General features: G+C 41.7%; 1 protein-coding gene across 2 annotated transcripts in view; it reads left to right on the top strand.

The window, feature by feature from the left end:
• The window catches only part of LOC308182285 (uncharacterized protein), a 163928-nt gene that overhangs the window by 87460 nt on the left and 55176 nt on the right, over positions 1-21292 (top strand). The window contains exons 3-5 of one of the 2 annotated variants that reach the window (XM_080566613.1): positions 11316-11385; positions 11810-11917; positions 12770-12911. In XM_080566613.1, the coding sequence (XP_080422739.1) occupies positions 11316-11385; positions 11810-11898 (159 nt within the window). In that variant the 3' untranslated portion in view covers positions 11899-11917; positions 12770-12911. The remainder of the gene's footprint in view (positions 1-11315; positions 11386-11809; positions 11918-12769; positions 12912-21292) is intronic. The other variant, XM_080566614.1, reaches the window with a different exon arrangement.

The following is a 21292-nucleotide window of genomic DNA, read 5'->3' on the forward strand; positions in this document are numbered from 1 at the left end:
ACAAAGCTATGTGATTTCAGGTCTATCTTGCTGACAGCAAAGGCAGATTTAGGGGATGAGACAGTTTCACAGAGATACCATACTAGGCCCTCAAGGGCAGGGCCTTTTTACATGAGGAAAAAGCTTTACAGGCCCTTCCTTTTATTTTTGCAGGCCAGTTTGAGACTCAGTTCTGACTTGGATATAGGGTGAAACTCTCTTTGCTTCAGCCTTCCTCCCAGACCAGCCAGTCACTGGCTCCTGAAGAGCTAGATGTGGCAGTTGTTGCCAGCTTTTCTTATTTTATTGGGAGTTTCTCAGCAGTCAGAGGTTTTGTGTCTGAGTTATGGGATGATCCAAGGGTCAGCTTTATGTTTATTTTATTACAGTATGTTTCCCCAATGCTTGCTGAGAAGAGCTTTAAAGCATGAAAGTAGAGGTTTAAAAATGAAAGAAAATTAAAAGAGTGCTTGATTAAAAAAAAAAAATTACATGAATGTCAGCAGCAGCAGATGCCTCACTTGTAAGTTTTTAACAGACTTATTTTTTAAGAGATTGTGACAAAGGAAAATGAGACAGGAAAATGGTGGATGTTACCCAGTGTATTTGTATAATATATTTTCTGCAGTTCCACAGAGTATTTCAAGATAGCTCAGGCAAGCAATGTGTGATACAAACTGTCAGATTAATTTCTTTCAGTTTATTTTCTTCCCAGAAGTTGTTCACTTTGGAACAGAGTGGCCAAAACAAGTGCAAAACTTTGCAAAAGTAATTCACTAATGGAAGTGAAGCTGAGGGCTTCCTAGCTTGGGGAAATCTGCATAAAGACTACATTGTGAAGTTGTCAGACTGGAAAATACCTAGATTGCATTTCCATCAGCACTCCTCCCTCATTTAAACAAGCTTTAAAACATTGTGGTATGCTTGACAGTGTGTCAGAAATTCTTGTGCCCAGCCTTGGCAGTCACCTTTGCCTCTGATTCCTGCATACTCCCCTGGTAACCCACACTATCGCCCTACACATCCAGACATTTTGTTTGACCTTCCAGACAAGCAACAATGCCCAACCCCAATTAAGTATTCCTTAATTTAATCTTCGGCTGTGGTAGCAAAACCAATCAGACCCTAAAATTACTTCCTTGACTAAATAAGCAACTTCTGTTTACTGTTGCTTTTACCACAACATAATTTGTTAATAACCCTTAAGAGCCTTCTCTCTCAAAGCACCCCACTGGCTAGTACAGGCTACACCAGCAAAAGATTATGGAAATAAAATTGCAGAACAATGAACAATCTCGCACATAGCTTGAGTCCCAGCTCTATATACTGTGCCTAATATATTGAGTCTGTGAATCAAGACAGCATCTAGAAACTCTCACAGCCACATGACAACCAGTAAAGTAATTATGCTCGCTGCATGAGTTTCATATTTCACCCCACAGATAAACCCGCAGTCCCACTGAGCCCATGGGAGCAGCCAGCCTGTGGCTCCTCACCTGCCTGCAACCTGCCAGCAGCCCATGGGCAGTTCTCCTGTTGGGTCTGGGGGCTGCCACTACAGAGAGGGCAGGGGTGGCTTGAGCAAAGAGAGAGGAGTGCAGCCATCCAGGCCTGGAGAGAGGGAGACAGCAACAGCGCCTGGTGGGAATGCAAAAGCAAGCCTCAGTAAAGAGAGGTGTAAAGAAATTGACAGTAGTGGTGTAGGGGTGAAGCTCTTGAAACCCAGAATTGATGATGTCCCACAAATAAGATAAAAGTGGACTCTTTTCCTCATTTCCTTTGTACTTGCGTAGACTCTATATTATGGCAAGACTCTGGCAGTGGATTTGTATGAACGATGTGGCTGTCCTTCACACAAGTAAATCATATCTTGTTCTCAAGCATTTCCGAGTGGTGTTTGTGCAGTTCTGAAGTCTCAAAATCCTACTTGCCCAGCAAAAGTTTTATTTCAGTAATCAAAAGTAAGTGATTCTCCTTGTGGGACAGAAAACCCTCTTCAGGACTGTAAGTGTGTGGAGATTCCAGTGCTGCACAAAATAAATATAATATAATATAATATAATATAATATAATATAATATAATATAATATAATATAATATAATATAATATAATATAATATAATATAATATAATATAATATAATATAATATAATATAATATAATATAATATAATATAATATAATATAATATAATATAATATAATATAATATAATAAAATAAAATAAAATAAAATAAAATAAAATAAATAAAATAATCACCCACTGCTCAGCTGTAGCTACTTTTGGATTGAACAGCAGCTGTTGGGTTCTGTGTGACACCATAACACACCAAATCAGTTCAAGAAATGGAAGACTGTCAAGCAGGTGCTGTTAGGACTCTCAGGGAGGGAAAGCATACTAGGAATTTTGATTGAGGTATGTCATTTCCTATAGTGACCCTCTAGAAAAGGCATTTTTAAAGATTTGGTCTATTATTGCTTGTACAGTACATCAAAGAGCATCTTCAGAAGTGTAAGAGTTATAGTAAATGGGGTTACATCAGGCTGGCGGCCAGTCACTAATGGGGTTTTCCAGGGCTCCATTTTAGGGCCAGTTCTCTTCAATGTTTTCGTAATTGACTTGGATGCAGGACACAAAGGTATTGTAAGTAAGTCTGTGGATGACACTAAATTGGATGGAGCCATGGACTCCCTATAGGGTAGAGAGGCCTTGCAGAGAACTCTTGACAAATTAGAGGGTGAGGCAATTACAACTGCATGAAGTTTAACAACAGCAAGTGCTGGATTCTGCACCTGGGACAGGGCAACCCTTGATATATGTACAGACCAGGGGAAGAGTTTGTTCAGCCTAGAGAATTTTGGTTTGTTCAGCCCAGAGCAGAGCAGGCTGAGGGGAGGCCTCATGGCGGCCTGCAGCTCCCTCACGAGGGGAGCGGAGGGGCAGGCGCTGAGCTCTGCTCTCTGGGGACAGCGACAGGACCCGAGGGCACGGCATGGGGCTGGGACAGGGGAGGGTCAGGCTGGGTGTGAGGGAAAGGTTCTGCACCCAGAGGGTGGTCGGGCACTGGAACAGGTTCCCCAAGTAAGTAGTCATGGCACTGAGCCTGCCAGAGTCCAAGAAGTGTTTGGATAACGCTCTCAGACACATGGTCTGATTTTTGGGTGGTCCTGTTCGGAGACAGGAGTTGGACTCAATGATCCTTGTGGGTCCCTTCAAACTCAGGATATTCTGTGGTTATATGATGACTGTGTGATACCATGTAGAGGTATTGGTTCAACCCTTGAGCAAGGTTTCTTTAATGTCTCTCATCCAAGTAGTGACAGGAGTAACGCCTGTCAGAGAGGACTGATAAGGTGAGACCACAGAAAAGAGGAATAAATAAGTATTATTTAAAGTCAGTGAGAGAATAACTAAACACAGCATGCTGAGCTCATTATTTCTAAAAATTTGTTATTAACTTAGTCAGAGAAACCAGTCACCAGGCAGGAAACAGCTCGTAAGCTGAGGATCTCTAGAAAGAGAAACATGGCATAAAAGTGGTTTGTAACTAATTAAACTGAAAAAAAAATACATTTTTTTTTTGAATTTAAGGTTCTTTCCTTACTAGCAGGAAAAAACAGAGAGAATGCTGTGGTAACTTGCAACTGCTGGTGTGACTAAGGTAATTAAAGAGGCCCATATGGATTTCAGACCACCCACCCACCCCAACCCTTAGTCAAGTCAAAACAAAGCATTATTTTTTTGAAGAGCTGCAGCTATGGAAAAATATAGGCCTTTAAAAAGCTTGTTATTAGACACTGCCAAGATCATTTTTGATAAGTATTTCTGTTAATTTGGCAATATAAATAAAACACCAAGGATTTTTATTACAGTACATAAGGCAAGGTGGAAGATCTTTGGCAGGTGTTCCCCTTCAGGGCTTGTCTCTCAGGCGTAGGAGATGCAGGTGGAAAGGCATGGTGACATATTCTCAGGGTTGCCAATTTTCACACATTCATCTCAGTAAGCCAGAACCTCCTCTCTGTGATGTGGTAAAGCAGGATTAATTCCATAGAAATAGATGGTATAGAGCCAGCATGAGTTCACCATCGGAATGTGAAGTCACAAGCTCCTCTGTGTAGAGTAGCAAGGGACACCTTGTGAGGTGAGCCACAGATGAGCAAAAAAATCCATGGTCCTCAGCATTACACTGTGAAATTTTCCAATTCAATTGATTTAAGAGCCTAATTGCCATTTACATGCAAAATGAAGCTCCTGAGTAATTTGTGCCGTTCCCACAGTCAGGAGTTCTGCAGCTATTAGATTCCTTGGTTTGCATGTGGTATTTTTATCATATCACCAAAAATTGTATATCCCCAAATGTGGTTTGTTGGCTGAAGTCAAAATGCCCAGTAGACAGTCAGCTAGTGCTGCCCTCAGGGCTTGACACTGTGCTCTGTGTGACCTCTCTGCAGAGCATTTCTGGAGGCTGTTGCAGCACTCAAAACTGTGGGACTGCCGGGGCAAATTGCTATGCCCCTATCCTCCTATTAAGCATCTTCTACGTCTTCTAATGTTTTAGCTTCCTTGGAACAACACTGTTTCTTGTGTCCTCCCTCCAGATGATAATGTTCTTAGTTCTAATGTGCAAATGGATCATGCAGCCTGAAGAGACCAGATATTGTTTTCAGGAAAATGCCACTGCCCAGTGGTTGTCTCTCAGAAGGAGGAGGGAGAGGACAAGTCCTTTGGGGGTTTGCTTCAATATGGCGTGCAGCACCTTTGTTTTTCTGCCTCTGGAGGCTCCAGTGCACCTCTGTCCTCACACCTCTGGTGGGGCAGCTCATCCTTTTCCCTTATGCCCTTATGGGTTTCCTTTCTCCTTAGCCAGAAACTTTTGGATAGGATGATTTCTGAGAGTCTACATCACATTTGGTCGTCATTTCAAGTTCAGGTCTGTCAAAACTAGGTGGAGAGGTTTTGCATATCACGGACACATTAGAAGAGTATCATAGCTAAAAAAGAAAGAGAGAATAGAAGCATAGTTAGGTTTATACCAGTAGTTAATATGAAAAGTGTGGGGCTTTTTGATCCGTAAGTATTTTCTGTAACTTGTTGAGGAGATGCACAGATATGTTCTTCTGTCTTTGGAATTGCTCATTTTGACATTCTCCTTGTGGTCCTTACTGACAGTTTGTAACAGTAAAGTAGAGAGGATCAATAAGGTGAGTCTCAGCATAAAAGTAAAGGAAAGCGGTAGTAACTGCTGCTCTGGTCACTATGGAGAGAAGTAGCTGTAGCTCACACATCTGCCCTATGGCTAAAGAAGAGCTAGAGGGAGAAGATGCTCCTGAGCTCATCCCAATCCTTCTGCCACCCACCTGCTTTCAGCATTTGTCTCAGCTGAGCTCCTCCCCAAGGCTGTGGAAAGGACTCCTTAGCAGATGGAGACAGCGGAAGTGCCATTGCAAGGCTGGGGTTAAAGGATCAGTGCACAAAGGATCAGTTTTGAGCCGTTGGGACTGGATTAATTGACTGCCTGTTCCAAAATAATTGATAGCATTGCAAATCAGCATCATCCTCTCTCTGCTGAGAGGAGATTAACACCCACCACAGGTAATCAGGTCTTTGAAACTTGATGTGATGTGTTCCTGCTGCTCACCACAGAGAAAACACAAGTCTGTAAGAGAGTTGTGGCAGGGCACAGTTTTGGATCTTTTTTGCTAAGAGATGTTATTAAGAGTGGAGCTTTTTAGTTCTGTCCTTTAACATGCATGTGAGACGCTCAGAGATGGATATTAAGACACAGATAATGACTCAGGAATATCAGGCAGGCAGGCAGAGCAGGCTCTTCAGTGCAATCGCAGAGGGAGAGAGAAAGAATAGCTGCAAGTACATTTCAAGGTCAGCTTTATGAAAGAGAAACAAAAGCCTGTAGACTTTGAAGGCTGTTGGCTTCTGGGTGGAACCGGTGCCTGCTTTTATGAAGCAGGACTGCCAGAAAAAATCCTGCATATTGTGACAATATTTCAGGGCAGCAAGTTTTGGGAAGCTCTCCAATACTGTGACAAACCAAATCTCAAGAACTGTGACAGATGAATCTCAGAGGGTTTGAAATTGTGAGATTTGTCTACACAGAGAAGTTGCAGTGGCTTTAAATATCCTGATGGAGTTAAAACTCTGCGCTCTCCTTTACAGTGAATGAATGTTGTATTTGTATAAAAGTGTATTATGCCAATATAACCATTTCTGTATGTGAAAAGAGACACATTCCTGACTAAAATAGTTATGCCTGTAGAAAGATTGGATTGGAATTACTTAAGCAGAATATGTGGATCATACCAAACCAATCCAAAAGACTGCACCATGGTCAACTGAGAGATGGTTTATACCTTTTTTATCCTTGACTAAAACTAGATTTGAGACTAGAGTAAAGATGCTCTACCTCCTCCTAGCTTCTGCTACAGCTTCTAGCTTTAAGGGGCTGGACAAAACTGGCCTGGGAGAGAGATCATATCCTAATTTTTCCATCTCCATGGCTGTGGAATTTGTCATAGGCAACTAGATATATAGTAACTTTGATAATTCATAGAAGTGGATTTCATTATGTTGAAAATTACCTAGATAAACTTAGCATTTCTGTTTGAGTTCTTTGGCTTATCATGCAAGCTCATTCTGGATTTTCTCACATCTTATGAGCTAAAACAACTTTTATGGGGATTACTTTCTACAGGTATATAACTTTCTGTAGGTTTCTATGTATTAGACAGTTACATGGGAGCAGAAGCTTAGGCTTGAGTTGGACTCCAGTGAATTATAAACTGGTAGGGGAGTATCAGCAAAGTCCGAGCATAGCCTAAATTGACTTCATTTGCTTCATTCCAGATATAATTCAGAAAACATTATTCTAGGCAGCAGCAACAACAAGGGACTTCCACATGCAATCATCTAGGGTGCTGGGGAGAATATCGCCTACAAATAGATGTCACAGAGTTAGCTGTCCTGGAAAAGAACAGTGCTGCTCAAGGACCTAGAAGAAGAGGGGGGGAAAAATCAGATGAGTGTCTTGCTGAGTGACTGAATCCTGCTTTATGAGTAGATGGGATTGAGGTTTCCAAAAAGATAATACATCTGGCACAGTTGCTGGTATTCTGAAGTTTTTGACTTTGAGCTTTGACTGACTGACTGCCAGTTTCCTTGTCTGGTTAACAGATGAACAAAGAGTTTCAGTGTTGTTTCTCTCTGATGTTTCTTTACCTTTTGTAAAACCCCAAATTACATAAAGTCACTGAATATTCACTAAATTTTATCTTCCTTAAGCCTATATTACTTTAGCAAAGTTGCAGTCAGTTTACAGCAATGCTACAAAGTTAATCCAAAATCTCTCCACTAGCCTGTATAACTTAAAAGGATGTTATGTATTAACAGGAGTGCAGAAGCCAATGATTGTACATTATTCTAGCTTTATATTGAATAACAAATGTCTCTGTAGCTTAGTAACCTGCATGCAGGAAAAGGAATATAACTGAATTCTCCCACAGGTGTGCTGTGTTTGTAACATCTGTGCTTCAGTTTCTTCTTTGTAATAAGAACAAGACAAGACCTGCTCCTGTCAAGTGCTTACAGCTTTCTGAATGATGGACAGCTGCTATAATTGTTAAGGCTAACAGCACCTCTCTTGCTTGCACTAGGAAAATGGAAGTCCACAAAACAAGCAGCTCATCATGTGAAATATTTATGCAGTAATCCCAATAAAAGCCCCTACCCCATCTACAAAACTATAGTGAAGCAAAATACATTTTCTGTAGCTTAGAATGACTGTGAAGGGCTTCCTAATTGATGCATGTGAATTTCAACTTACCTTCTTATTTCTCTTTACTGTATCTTCACTCTTTGGAGAGCAGGTCAGTCCTCCTAGAGCAATGAATTTAGAACATATTGTTTGCAATGCATAAATCCAGGATCCATTGTAGAAAATGAGTTCCAATGTCAGTGATGATGCTCTTAAAATGCCTTTCCCGTGGCATCTTCTTACTCAAGCTTACTCTGATTTTTGAGTAATTTAGGAGAGTAGAACAGCAGAACTACACAGATCAAAATCTTAACATATTTCTTGGGCTACTCTGTGTTACAGTGGATGCTTAACAATCTGAATTAGGGATGAAAAGGGAAGGAAGATACGATAATGTGTTAGTCCAGCATTCAGAGACCTGCAGTCAGTTCTTAGCTGCCATGGATGTCTCTCCATTCCTCATCTGTAACAAAACACATTTAACAGCTGCAGCCTTTCCCTTTGGGAAGTCTTATGAAAGGGTAACTTGATGTTTATCAGCATCAGTTAAATGTCTAGGTACCATACAGCTGTGTAAGCCAATAATGTAAGCAGGCAGAGCATTGTGTTGGAACAAACCATTTTTTTCATGTGTCATATATTGACCAGAAGACTTTAGATTACAGGTATAAAGCAAATGCTACCTAAATTCTCATGACATAACTTTTAATTTGAAAAAGAAGCTGAAAACATGTATATTATATTTGTAATTTACAATTCTGTCAGCAATAACTGTGAGATGAAGTTTGATGGACTTCTGAAACCTTTGAACAACTTATCAGCTATCTTTTAGGTTCTTTGTCTTTCCTCTTCACAGTAAGCATTTTCCTGTCTAGTTAGACCACTAAAGGAGGCAGGTATGATCATGTGTGTTCAGGTGTTTATATGTGTTGGGTTGCATTTTATGGCTTAGTAAATAATCAAGAGTCTTACAAACTATGTGTCTTGGAAATCATGAAATAGTGTGTGATTTTAGCACCTTCTGTAGCCTCAGTCCTTTCAGGTTCCTGCTCAAGCCAGAGAGTGACTCAGATGTGCCTTCTGTGCCTTGCACACTGAATACAGCATCAGGACATGGTGAAGAAGTGGTGTGAAAGTGTTGCCCAGACCCACAAGGGGACAGAAGATTCCTCCAGATGTCTCTGCCCCTCTCCAGTCTGCTGTAGGAAAACACAAAGCATTAGACTTAAGGATATGTTTCTCACTTTGAGCTTTTAGGAACCTGATGAAATTGTAGCTGCCTTTGTCTCTTCTTCCCTGAAGCCTCATCTAGCCTTAGCTGAGATAGCAAAGAATGCTTTCTTCATTGGGAAGATATAGAGGGAAGGCGACAAGTGGTAAAATAAACTTATCTTTAAAATCTAGTTGGAGCTGATGATACAGTAAATTCAGCTGCTTGGTTGCTGCCTTGCAATTGCCATTTTTTTCTGGCATTACCCACTAATGTAGCTGAAAGGCTAACTACTTAAGTCATTGAATGACTTCTGATTATTCTTTCCTCTGTTTTATACCCACTATATACTTTCATAACATGGACTGTCATTACGGTGAAGGCAAATTTTCTGTCCTTTTGCTAGGGACTAAATATATCAGAAAATAAAGCCACAAAATATTTATAGTATCACTTACAGTGTATCTGAGTATACCTAGAATCTAAAAATACCTATTTTAATTAGTGACCTCTTGGGGGTGAGCTGGTCGCTCCATTTTTAGTTACAAGATATTGGAGGAGGTGGAACTCCAGGACAGTTTCAGGGCAATAATGTAGCACGGAGTTTTGGTAGCATAGTTACTTGCCCAGCAGAGGAGTTGGGAAAGTTTGTGATTGTGCTGTTGAACATTGCAGCATGCTTGTGCCATGACTACAATGTGACCGAGACATCTTTAAAGTCACAGTGTTCTGTGTTAAAAATCCCATTGATGACTTAAGTGATTATAACACGGGGGAATAAGAAGTGCTAGAGCCCACCATTGTGGGAATGCAATTACATACTAAATTCCTGAATAGAGATACACTTGATAGAAGGTATTGGTTGATGGGATACTATTTACATGGAACTTGTCCCGTAAGGAATAATTGCCAGTTAATCAGTGATATCAGTTATTTGTTTTTACATAGTTATATTAGGGAGTTCACCTTTGAGTTCTGTTTATGTGTTGGAATAAATGTGAGCATACTTCTAAACAGAAAGGCAAAATAAAAATACTGTGTTAAATCATTTACCAAATTTATAGTCTGTCATATCTTGCTGCCTGTCCAGCCATGTTGGGCAGGGTTAATATTGCTGTGGAAAACTGAATCAAAGATTGTCTGATTTACTAGATCTCAATCTTAACCAATATTATGTTACATTAATGGGAGGATGGAGGTGGAAGCATTTATTATACACAATGCAATAAAACAGTAAATGTAATTGAGAAATGACTGTGTCTTGTTATATTTACTTTTGTTGTCCTGAAATAGTAATAGTAGTAGAGTATTTCCTCGAGCCTCCCTTTACTTATATCTCTTATCTCTAGGCACATGCAGATGTCATTGCAGGATAGCTGGGGAAGGGGCTCAGTTGCCACCAGGAGTACCAGTCTGTATGCATATTCTGACCCTACAGTAATTTCTGCTCCCTTTTCACTGAAGTGTAAGCTGCTTCAAGCTTTTCTGTTTGTTGTTGTTGTTGTTTTTTGTTGTTTTTTTTTTTTTTTGCTGCTGAATAAAAGCATGTGAGTGCAACAGCAGATACTACTTATTCCTGTGCTTGCACAGTAATAGCGCTACACTGACTTTGGAAGAGCAATGCCGGGTCCTGAGTGTAAACCAGACCAGACCGGCATCCATGGGCTGGAGTTTTCAATGGGGCACAGAGGAGTGAGGACGGTACCCACTACCTCATGAAGCTCCCTTAGACCTTTGTGAAAGTACCACGTGTTGTGCTTATCTCTGTGTTCCTAGTTAATAGCTCTGGATGGTTTAATAACAGTGAAGTTAGGGCTCCATACTGTGATTAGTACGATATGCTGTTCATGTGCAATCGGTGTTGGATAGCTGTGCTATTCAAGGACACCCATAGCTTTCAGCAGTAGTTATGTTAGATGGAGAACTTGAGCTAACTTTGCTGAAAACAATGAGAATCTTTCCCATGACTCTGATTTGAAGTTAGATAGAGCCATATTTTGGTATGAAATTTATGCATACCTCATAGAAAGTGTCGCTGAAGGACAGTGTTGAAACACAATGTTGGAGGAAGGTTTAAGAGAAACTTGTACAGCTGTGGTCAGAGTTACACTTGAGACTGTTCTCATGGATGTACAAGCTGGCCTCTACTGACTCCATTTGCAGCAGGACCTCTCCTTTATCTAAGGGAGGTGGTATTTTTGGTGGTCTGTCCTTTCAGCTGCCCTTCCTCACCAGCTATTGTCAAATGCATCGAGTTATTATATGACTGCTGCATTTATTATGCTGTTATATGACTATGGATTTATAGAGATGAAAAGTCCAATAGGTCTGAAATGATTTCTCTTTCTCAATGGCAGGAGCTGTGGCGGCAGCAGCAGGTATATGCTAAGAATATCTCTGGAGGAGAGAGCAAGAGCAAGGATACATGTAGGTATCACTTTGCACACAGATACTCTTCTCCCAAGGGAATTGAGGAAGTAAGCCAATTAAGCTGGAAAAATGCAGCTTTAGTTGAAAATCTTTGATTCTGCAAAGGTTTAACCAAACCTCTGGGTTTGGCGGGAGATTCATTTTAAGAAAAGAACAGCTTAAAAATTCCCTTTATTTGTCAGCTGTCAGTCAGAATCCCAGTCTGCTGCCCCAGTGGTAAACATTTGCCTCCACACTGTGTGTGTCTGTCTCTGTGTCCCCAGCCCTTTTCAGCCAGCAGGAACTAACACTGAGGAGTCAACATGTCTTTATTACTGAGAAGTCACACTATCTGTGTTCAGATATTGCTGCTGTTATCTTGAAAATCTGGCTGTGTAGTGCTGAGACCCAGAAACATTCATAAAACTGTTTCACTTCCCAGGTCTGCTGCTGAAGCCTGATCATTTGGTTGTAGTTGGTGGTAGCTTCACAGAAGATACACCAGCAAGACTAGCACAAATATCACTCTAAAAAAAAGTCAGCTACTCAGGTGAGCAGAAAGAGCTGCTATGGGGTATTTATTTTAGGTTAGAAAGTGCCCTTGAAAGTAAAAGCTTCTAGTTAGTCCCAGAATAGGTACAGCAGTGGTAACAGATTCTACCAATGTGTTCAAGCTCTGACCATAAGGCAGTCTCTGTGTCACGGCTTCTGTCCTTGAATTCATACCTACAGGTTGCATTGATGTGGATTTTACAGATAGCTTTCCACCAAGACTGGATAAGAATGTTAACTTGCTCTGCACAGACTTCTAAATGCCTGTTGAAATTATAATAGGTTTTGGCCACATTACCTTGGGCTGGTTTATAGGCAAAAGCATGGTAGGTTCCATTTGCGTGTATTAGAAGAGCTGGTAAGAGAGATGGGTATAAGATAGTAATTTTTGTAGATAATTCACTTATTTAGGCTATATAAATGTCCAAAGAAGAAGAAGCTTCAAGAGGATAGTGAATGGGCAGTAGGCTGACAGATCTGTGTTGATATGCATGTTTATTACTACATACTGGAGAGCTAAAGGCAGGTAAGGAGTATTAATACATCTCATGTGAGTTAAATACAGCCACAGAGCTAAGGCGCTTAACACCACTGACTGCCTAATGGTGTTTCATTAGCACCATGCTTTTGAAATAAGTTCTACCTTCTATGGATGACAGGACAAATTTACACCATTTCTTGTATTTTGCTCAGAGACTGGCCTCTTGTAGAGAAAGGACCATGCAGTAGATGAATCTTGCATGAACTGATCACCACAAAAGACTATCAAAGATAAAGGGTTCTGTAGTCCATTACCATTCTTCTGAATCTTTCATGTTATTAATCTCATTATAATGCCTCTTTTCAACAGGAAGCTATCAAATGGATCCCAAGAATGTGGACATTCTGACCCAGCTCATTCAGATTCACTTATCTCACAATAAAAAGCCTACCTGGAATACACCAGCTGTACAGAAGAAGATAAATAGTTCAGATGTCTATTTGGAACCACTGTAAGTAGATCTTTTCTCTCCAGTAATGTAATTTTATCTTGCTGTATCTAATTGCAGGTAATTGTTGACTCTAACTATGAGGTTGCTCTGTTTTCTGCTTTAATAATGTCTCTAAAGCCTGAAGCTATGAGAAGAATCAAGATTATTTAAAATTGTTTCTTAATGCTTTCAGGGATTTCAGTAGCTCAGAACTATAGTATCTTCTTTTAAGGAAAAGAAGTTCTGAAACCTCCTGTAAGATGAGAAAGTTCATGAATCGGTTCAGTAGTCAACCCTGACATGTGAGACAGAGACTAAACTAGCCAAGTGTTCTCCTAACCAGATCACACCCAGAAGCCATTTCTGATACTCCTAAAATGTAGAGATGTGATATGACGCTTCTGTTTCTGTGATACTTCACTGATTTACATGTGATTTTCATAAGAATATCTGTTTGGGGCAGCAGAATAACTAGTTGCTGTGCACTGTTAAAGCATATCGGTGGCCTTATATTCATGGCCAGTGTAACACCTGGAATTTGACTTGGGACGATCCTTTCCAACCACAGTCCTCCCATGCTTGAGTAAGAGTTGCCTCTCCATTCAGCTGTAGGTGTCTGTTCCATTTGTAGCTATCCCTGTCTTTTAAATTCTTCAGCAAATTTGATCCCTGCACTAGAGGGCAGTCAGAGTCAGCTGCACCAGCTGGTAGGTACATTACAGGAGCCCCAGGAAAAGTGGAAAATCTGTGAGCCGAAGGGGCTCCCAAGTCTCAGGACGTGCCTTTTGGTCTTTCATCCTCTTAGTATTAGCCATTTGCAAGGGCCAGAAATGAGCAGCACACACACTGTTGTTTCTAATCATGAATGAGAAACTGAAGTGTAGTGGCTGGATCCCTCTCCTGAAGGCATTTATGCAAATCAGTCCCTCTTCCTTGGCTGTTCTTAAACCCAACTTGGCATGTATTGGGTATTTTTTGGGCCCGCCTCATAAATTTTGTATGTAGTTAAACCAGAATGAAAATAACTGGATAGTAATGAAATGCTATAAAAATCGATGGATGACATTGTTCCAGTGGGACAGGATTTGGACGGTGATCATTGATTTCAACAGATCATGGCAGATCTACATGGCTGGGTTTGTCAAGAAATTCAAGGGTGATATATCTACATAGTCTTTATACCACTGTACAAACCATCGAAACATTTCTGGCTCCTCCAAAGCTTTGTGCTATTCACAGATCCAATTTGCTCCACATCATATTCCTGAATGGCAAAATTCACTTGTTTGGAGGGTCCTGCAACATTTCAAGTCCCGTTTGAATTGTAAGACACTGAGAGTATCCATTCCCTTACTTGCTTTCTCCCTGGGCTGGATGAATGTGTCTGGCTTCTGGCTGCAGGTTGGTAGGGACCCTTGGGCTGTGCCCTGTGGTGTGTGGCATGCAAGGGCATGGTAAATCCTTTTAGACAGAGAGCGGGCTCCCATGGGACAGGACTCCCACGGGATAGAGTTTCCATGAGATTTGGAAAGGAAAGCCATCATGACTGGAAGCATATGTGAAACACAAAGCAGAACAGAAGATGGGCTTTGATGGCAATAGGTCTGGGACACCAGCTAGCCATTTTATTTAGGAGAAAGGAATTTTTCTCCTTCACAGCTAGCACTGCATTGTCTGTGGCGGTATGAGTTTGCCTCTTGAGAAGTAGGCATTGCCTGCTGCCTTGGACAAGATACTAGACATCGTGGTTGCTAATGCCAGCCTGGCCTTACAGACCTTGCAGCATGTTGAAGGGAGAACCCTGGCAGCCACCTGCTTGGAAATTCCTGCCCTCGCGTCCAGACAGATTCACAGCGCTGCAAGCGTGAGGAAAGCATATCGAAATAGGAACCTGATGTAAATACCATGCTGATGAGTGAATAGCAAGTTTTAATAAGGAGCAGTCCTCTTTGCAGACCAGCCCCAAATAGATTTTGAGTAAAAGCTGTTCTTTTTCCATGAAAAAGCTTTCCAAAGGTAGGGAAACATACAGCTCTGTTACCAGCTCTGGTGATGTACCATGCCACCATACTCTGTTAGTGAATCTTCCTCCTCTTGTGCCTTACATGAATTGCTCAGGGCAGTCCCTAGCCCAGTAGCAGCCAAACCATGTTTTTTAACATCTGCAGTCAACAACCTTTTGTTTTGGCTTGCTGCTGCTGTTCATGGCCCTGTCACCGCAAACACAGGCACAAGCATTACCAAAAGCAGAGCCCCATATGGAGGTGACAGTTTGCATCTGGAATTGATCCAGGTTGATTAAGTCTTCCTTCTCCCTTCACATGCTTAAGCAGGAACCAGGAAATATCGTCAAGATTTTATTTTTCTAATTCCTGCTTATTCTTTTCATAAAGGACTGGCAATCTGTAAACATCCCCAAAGCATAAGGTGTGTTCTAAGCATTTGCTTTCTCAGGTTTCAGGTCTGTTTACACTATGATAAGACCAAATAAATGAAGGGCAATAGTAGCATCTCTATGCTTTGTTTTCTGGCTGGCATTTCCAGTCTGGTCTGGAACAGCTGAACTCAGGGATTCCCACTGTTGTCAAAAGATGAATATGTTCAGGGCCAGTCCTGCGTTTCTTTTATTTTGCATGCCCTGAACTCCCACCAGTTTCACTGGATGCTGACACTTCTTGCCAATGGCAGCATCAGATCTGCCAGCAGGAATCTTCTGTGTTGAGGCTGGAGGAGATTTATGTCACATTTCCATGTGCTGAGTGTAATCCTTTTGCTGCAGAATAAGCACATAGGGAGTACAAGATCCTGGCATTTTGATTTCATAGTACTTCACAACACCTTTGTACTCTTCATTTCTGCAGGGGACTGTATGTGATGCAGGCCAATAAAGAGAATGGCTAGAGCAGTAGGAAGTGTTTGTCCTGATCACGGAGTCTTAATAGCTCTCGGGCACGAACAAATCAGTCCTAAGAAGATAAACCAAATCCTTTTTCTTATTTTTTCTTTTTCTTTTTCTTTGTCTTTGTCTTTTTTTTTCCTTCTTTTTTTTTCTTTTTCCTTTGTCTTTTTTCTTCTTTTCCTTCTCCCTCTCCTTCTCCTTTCCCCTTTTTCTGTTTTTTTTCTTTTTCATTTCTCTTTCCTTCTCTTTCTCCTTTCTCCTTCTCTCACTCTGCCTCCCTTTCTCCTTCTCCTTTTCTTTCTCCTTTTCCATCTCCTCCTTTTTTAATCTCCTCTCCTTTGAACACCAAAATTTCTTTTAACCTTCTCTTCCAAATTTTCAGACAGCTCTGGCCTCAAACAGGAGCTTGTATACCAAAATCCCATGAGAGAGGTCTATTCTTACTGTATTTCTGGCCTATTTTTACTATCAAGAGAGATGGATGCCCTCTGACGCATCAGGTGGTATCTAGAGTTTTGGACTTTTCCTCTGCCCCCCATGGCACTTGTCCAGAACACATACTCTCTTGTATGTGAGGTACTTGTCCACATACAAGGGGAAAAAAAAGCCACTACAGAGGTGAGCTGATGTCAGTGTGGAGAGCAGAAGGGTGGAAAATATCATACAGCATATGATATGAAAAGAGCATATCATAAAATGACCACCCGAAAGGCTCTAAGAGTAATGGACAGACTGAACTTGCTCACAGTTCAGGTCAGGTTTTTTCCTATCTAAGGTACGTTACGTGTTTGAGGCATTTTTCCTTACAATAATGTTAGTAGATTAGGTACTGGATTTATGAATAAGAAACTGAAAGACTGAAAGAGAGATAAAGGAGACATTTGCTCCACAGCACGCAGGTGGTAGGGCTATTCCCAAGGAGAAAATGCTGGCTCATAGAGATAGACACAGGTCACTTCTAAATGAAGCACCAGGTACTCTACAGTAGCATTCCATCCACCCGGTGCTGACAATGAATCCTCATGTAGCTGTGTCCTTTTCTGTAGCTTCGTTGGCCTTAAAACTGGCTTGGTCTTATCTGTGCAGACTGAGGTCGAAGATGTGACTTGGGTTGTGAAAGAAATGGCAGACGAGAGAACTGAAGTACGCTCCTGGGTGCTCCACACCAGGGTGCGATGTCCTTTTAGCAGGAGTACAGGGGGAGTTTCTTCTCGCGGCACTGTGCCTGGCCCTGCAGAAAAGCAGAGCCTTCCTCTTCACCAGAGCTCTCAGTCTGTCACCTCGCACCAACAGTGCAAGATACCATTTTGGGAGCACAGAGACTTAGGCCTCTGTCCCTGAAGTTTACAAAGAAATGAAATGTGTCTTTAAAAAAATGTTGACAGTCCTACAGTCATCTAAAATCCCCAGTGGATCTAAATCAAGTCTTCTACATAAACCTTGTTAAAGGCTCTGCAAATCAAATCCTGACTCCTTGGAGCTTTTCCCCACAGACTTTGGTGTGCTTCAACAGGTATGGTTAAGCTGAAAGGCAAACACAATAGTGATGATACCCTGGGAGGGAGGAAACTCCAGTATATTGCCTTCATACTGCAGAATATATGCAGGCAAGGGCAGAATGGATGGGGGAGCGACAAACCCCACTGTGTTTCACTGAAGTCAGAAGAGTTGCTGGAGAACCATTTCCATGGCAGCAGTTCTGTTGAGTTAGTAGTATTTTTACATAACAGTTTTTCAGACTAAAGCTGCAGTTCAAAAAGAAAAAAAAAAAAACAACACTTAATAATAATCCGTGGGTTTAAAGCAAGATATATTTCACTTCTGTTGTCTCCTTTCCTTTTCTTTTTTTCCTTGGGAAAAATGTCTAATGGAAATGATACGTGTCAATTCGACACAGTAGTACATAAAATGAGAAAACTTTTCAGAAATTTTTCTCCTCCTGTTTTAGAAGTTGATTCATGCCCGTAAACAGATGCATTCTTCACTGCATTAGCAGTTTATTCCATTTTTAATCAGCCACATGATGCTATCCAAATATCATTTAACCTATAATCGTCTTTTGTCCAGAAGCCCAAATATTTGTATTGCTAGTAAGAACTCATTAAGGTAGCATTCTCCAGTTTTTATTTTTTTTCTGAATGCTGCCAAGAGGTTTAGTTACAATAAATTCAGAGATTTGAAAGGCTACAGCCTGAGCATTGTCCTTAACTATAAAATAACTATTCTGGGAACTAACTATCCAGTTAGTACAATTATATTTTTCTGGTAACAGCAGGTCCAGTCTGGTTCAAAGGCAATATGCCTGGTGATGTATAATAGCATAGACTATATGGAAGTTCCTCTTTCAGGGCAATCATAGACTCATAGAATCCTAGAATCATTAAGGTTGGAAAAGACCTCCAAGATCATCTGGTCCAACCATCCCCCTACCACCAACGTCACCCACTAAACCATGTCCCTAAGCACCACATCCAACCTTTCCTTGAACACCCCCAGGGACAGTGACGCCACCACCTCCCTGGGCAACCCATTCCAATGCCTGACTGCTCTTTCTGAGAAGAAATGTCTCCTCATTTCCAACCTGAACCTCCCCAAGCATGATCACCTCAAAGCAAAAACATTAAAAATCCTTGAAGGTATGCACTGTACATGGTGTTGCTAGGAATGCGGCTTTCCTAAAAAGCTAATCTTTTATTAAAGCAAGAAGTTTGTGGGCTTTTTCATCACTAAGAGAGTGTGGCAATGTGCGAGGCAAGGGCAGGTTACGCTGCATTCTAACAAGCCTGACCTGGCAAAGCTGAAGGGAAGGCCAGAAAGAATGCTCCGTGCATGGCACTCTGGAATTGTGCTTACAAGCAAATATTCTGGTACCATGGACATTTCAGGTCTGAAATACATGCACAGCCTTTAGATCAAAGGATCCCTAAGTGGTTTATTATGCTGATCTATCTAATAATATTGTGCAAACTCCAAAGTACCAGTATTTGGTAAACATTCACTTACCCACCTCTGATATGGAGCAATTGCAGGAATCAATCGTAGTTACTCTCTAACAGCGTGCAACAAATGAAGCTGTGATTTGCGGCTAGAGGGAGGGAAGCCCTTATTCACTCAGGTGACAGGACAAAGTCTTGTAGCTGATGCCCTTGCCGTAATTTTACGTGTTCTTACTTTGATCTTACAAAAGGAGCAGAAGAGATTGAATGCCAGGCTAGGGGCAAGGACTTGTGTCCTGCTTGGTTGCCAGCATTGCCTCGGGGAGCTCGCAGGGGGGTGCGCAAGCACTGACCCAGCATGAGGAGTCCAGGGGCAGCTGAGATCTCCTTGGGGTGTCCAAGAGAGTGACCGAGGGGAGCAGGCCTTCAGTTCTGGGTGGGTGGGTTTGGGAAAGAGGCAAAGAGGAGGGTGAAGGGGTCCAGGCTTTTGGAAGACACCTGATGCCTCCTCGCTCCACTTCTGCCTTGTGCTGCATAGGCAGTTGTGCAGGCAGCACCAGGTGCTTCAGCACTTCCACCAGGGTCTGCGAGTTTCGGCTGCGGGGTACCCTCAAGTGGCTGGCACTGGGTGTGTGTATACAGTGCCCAGTTGTTGCTCAGGTCGGGCAGCGATATCAGCAGCATCAAAGGGAGCTGGTCTGGAAATGTCACTGCCAGGTTAACCACTATTGACTATATTAACACACGAGGTGGTACAACGAGTGGCTGAATGTTTGTCATGGCAGGTGACTGCAGAAGATTAGGAAGGGCAGCAGGCTCACTACAGCACAGGGCAGCGTGATCTTAAGAAGGCAGAGATACAGCATGAAACTAGTACAGGAAGAGGAAAAATCCCTGAAGTCTTACTGACTTACTATTCATATGGCTTAATGGTATTGCAGTGCTTTGCTGGCATCTGAGTAGTAAAAGGTTCAAACGATGTTCTGCTATGTTCAGCAACAATACTGTAAGTCAGCCAGAATCACCTCCTTTTTTCTCTGCAGGCATGGCAGAGCAGAATGACAGTTTTTCCTACAGAAAAAAAAAAAAAAAAAAAAGGAATTAAGCCCTTAGAGCTAGGGTGGTCTTTTTTCTAGGTGTGGCTGGGTTCCAGCTGGTTGTTTTTTACTCCATACCAAGCTTTTTCAGGTTTGTATTATTTTAGTTAAACATGTTACTATTTCAGTCTCTCATGAGCCCAAATCACTGACCTAATACATCTTCTGAGATAAAATGCATTCTTTGATACAAGAAAAGTTTTGTCAGTTTAAAAAATAAAACACATTCTCATCAGCAAAACAGTGTCTTTAAGGATCAGGTCTCTGGTTCTGAATTTGCCAATGAGTGCTGATTCAGGTAATCCAGTATTTTACAAGCTAGTCAGCACCCCACAATGTCACATTGAGGCTCAAAATATATTTAAAACAGCTGTGTGCTAAAATCATGCGTGTGTCCACCCATTTCATTACAGTACTACCCTAAGTACAAGGTCAAAACTTTACTGTAATTTAGCTAAGATTCTGTAAAGAAAGAAAATCCATTATGCTTTCCTTCACCATTTCAGTTTATTAGGTGTTAATTTAAAACCTTTCGCTGCAGTGGAGGGCAAAACATAATCAAAAAGTGAACCTGGCTAGAGGCAAGTGGTGAAGATAAAGACACTTAATTGTTCTGACCCTGCAAAGAGCAAATCCCAAGCACACAAATCAGTGCTACTAACAGAAAAACAAATCAGGTCTTTAACATTCTCTCAGCTATATCTGAGTCATGGCATTTTAATAACACCACTGAGAATGCTATTGAAAATTACTTAATTATTGAAGGAAGAAAATCCCTGGCCTAGGCTTTCTACCCAATCTCTTCTTGCCATTGCTGTAGGATTGCTCTGAAAAAGGCTGGCCTTACACTGGCAGAACGCTTGTGGAAGGAAGTCTGTGGAGTTTGCTTTAACTGTGAGCTGCAGGAAATAGTGAAAAACTGAGTGCTATGGTAGGTGCTGTCAGGCAAATGGCCAAGTCCCAGAAGGAGTACAGGCACCTGGACTCTTACTGATCTCTGTGACAGGCTGGGGCTTTGATATCTTCAGGGAACTGGTCCTGTATCTTCCTTTGTCTTTTTAGAATAAACATACCAAAGTTCAAAAGCTTGCTTAGAACAATGAAAGCGGTGTGTTTTCAGAAGCCATGGGCAAACTGGGCAGCAGTACAGAAAGGAGAGTCCTGGCGAGGATGGTTAGAGAGCCCAAGGCAATCTTAGATGCTCTGACATGCAGAGGGGTTGTGCTATGGTGCTGGACGGAGATCAAGAGTGTGTGCTGAAGCGTGTGTGGTGATACCTCACCGCTCACTGATGGCAGTAGTGCCAGTGAAGCTCCAGGCACACCCGAGGGATGCACAAGTCCCAGGGCAAATGAATATTCAGGGCTCAGTGGTGGCTCTGAGTGTCTACCACAGGCATCTGAAGTGCCCCAGGTTTCCTAAAGAACCTCAGGGCACAGGAGGAATGAAATAGCAGTGTGAGCTGTGCCC

This window comes from Anser brachyrhynchus, assembly GCF_964034855.1.
Source record: "Anser brachyrhynchus genome assembly, chromosome: 1".
Lineage (NCBI taxonomy): Eukaryota > Metazoa > Chordata > Aves > Anseriformes > Anatidae > Anser > Anser brachyrhynchus.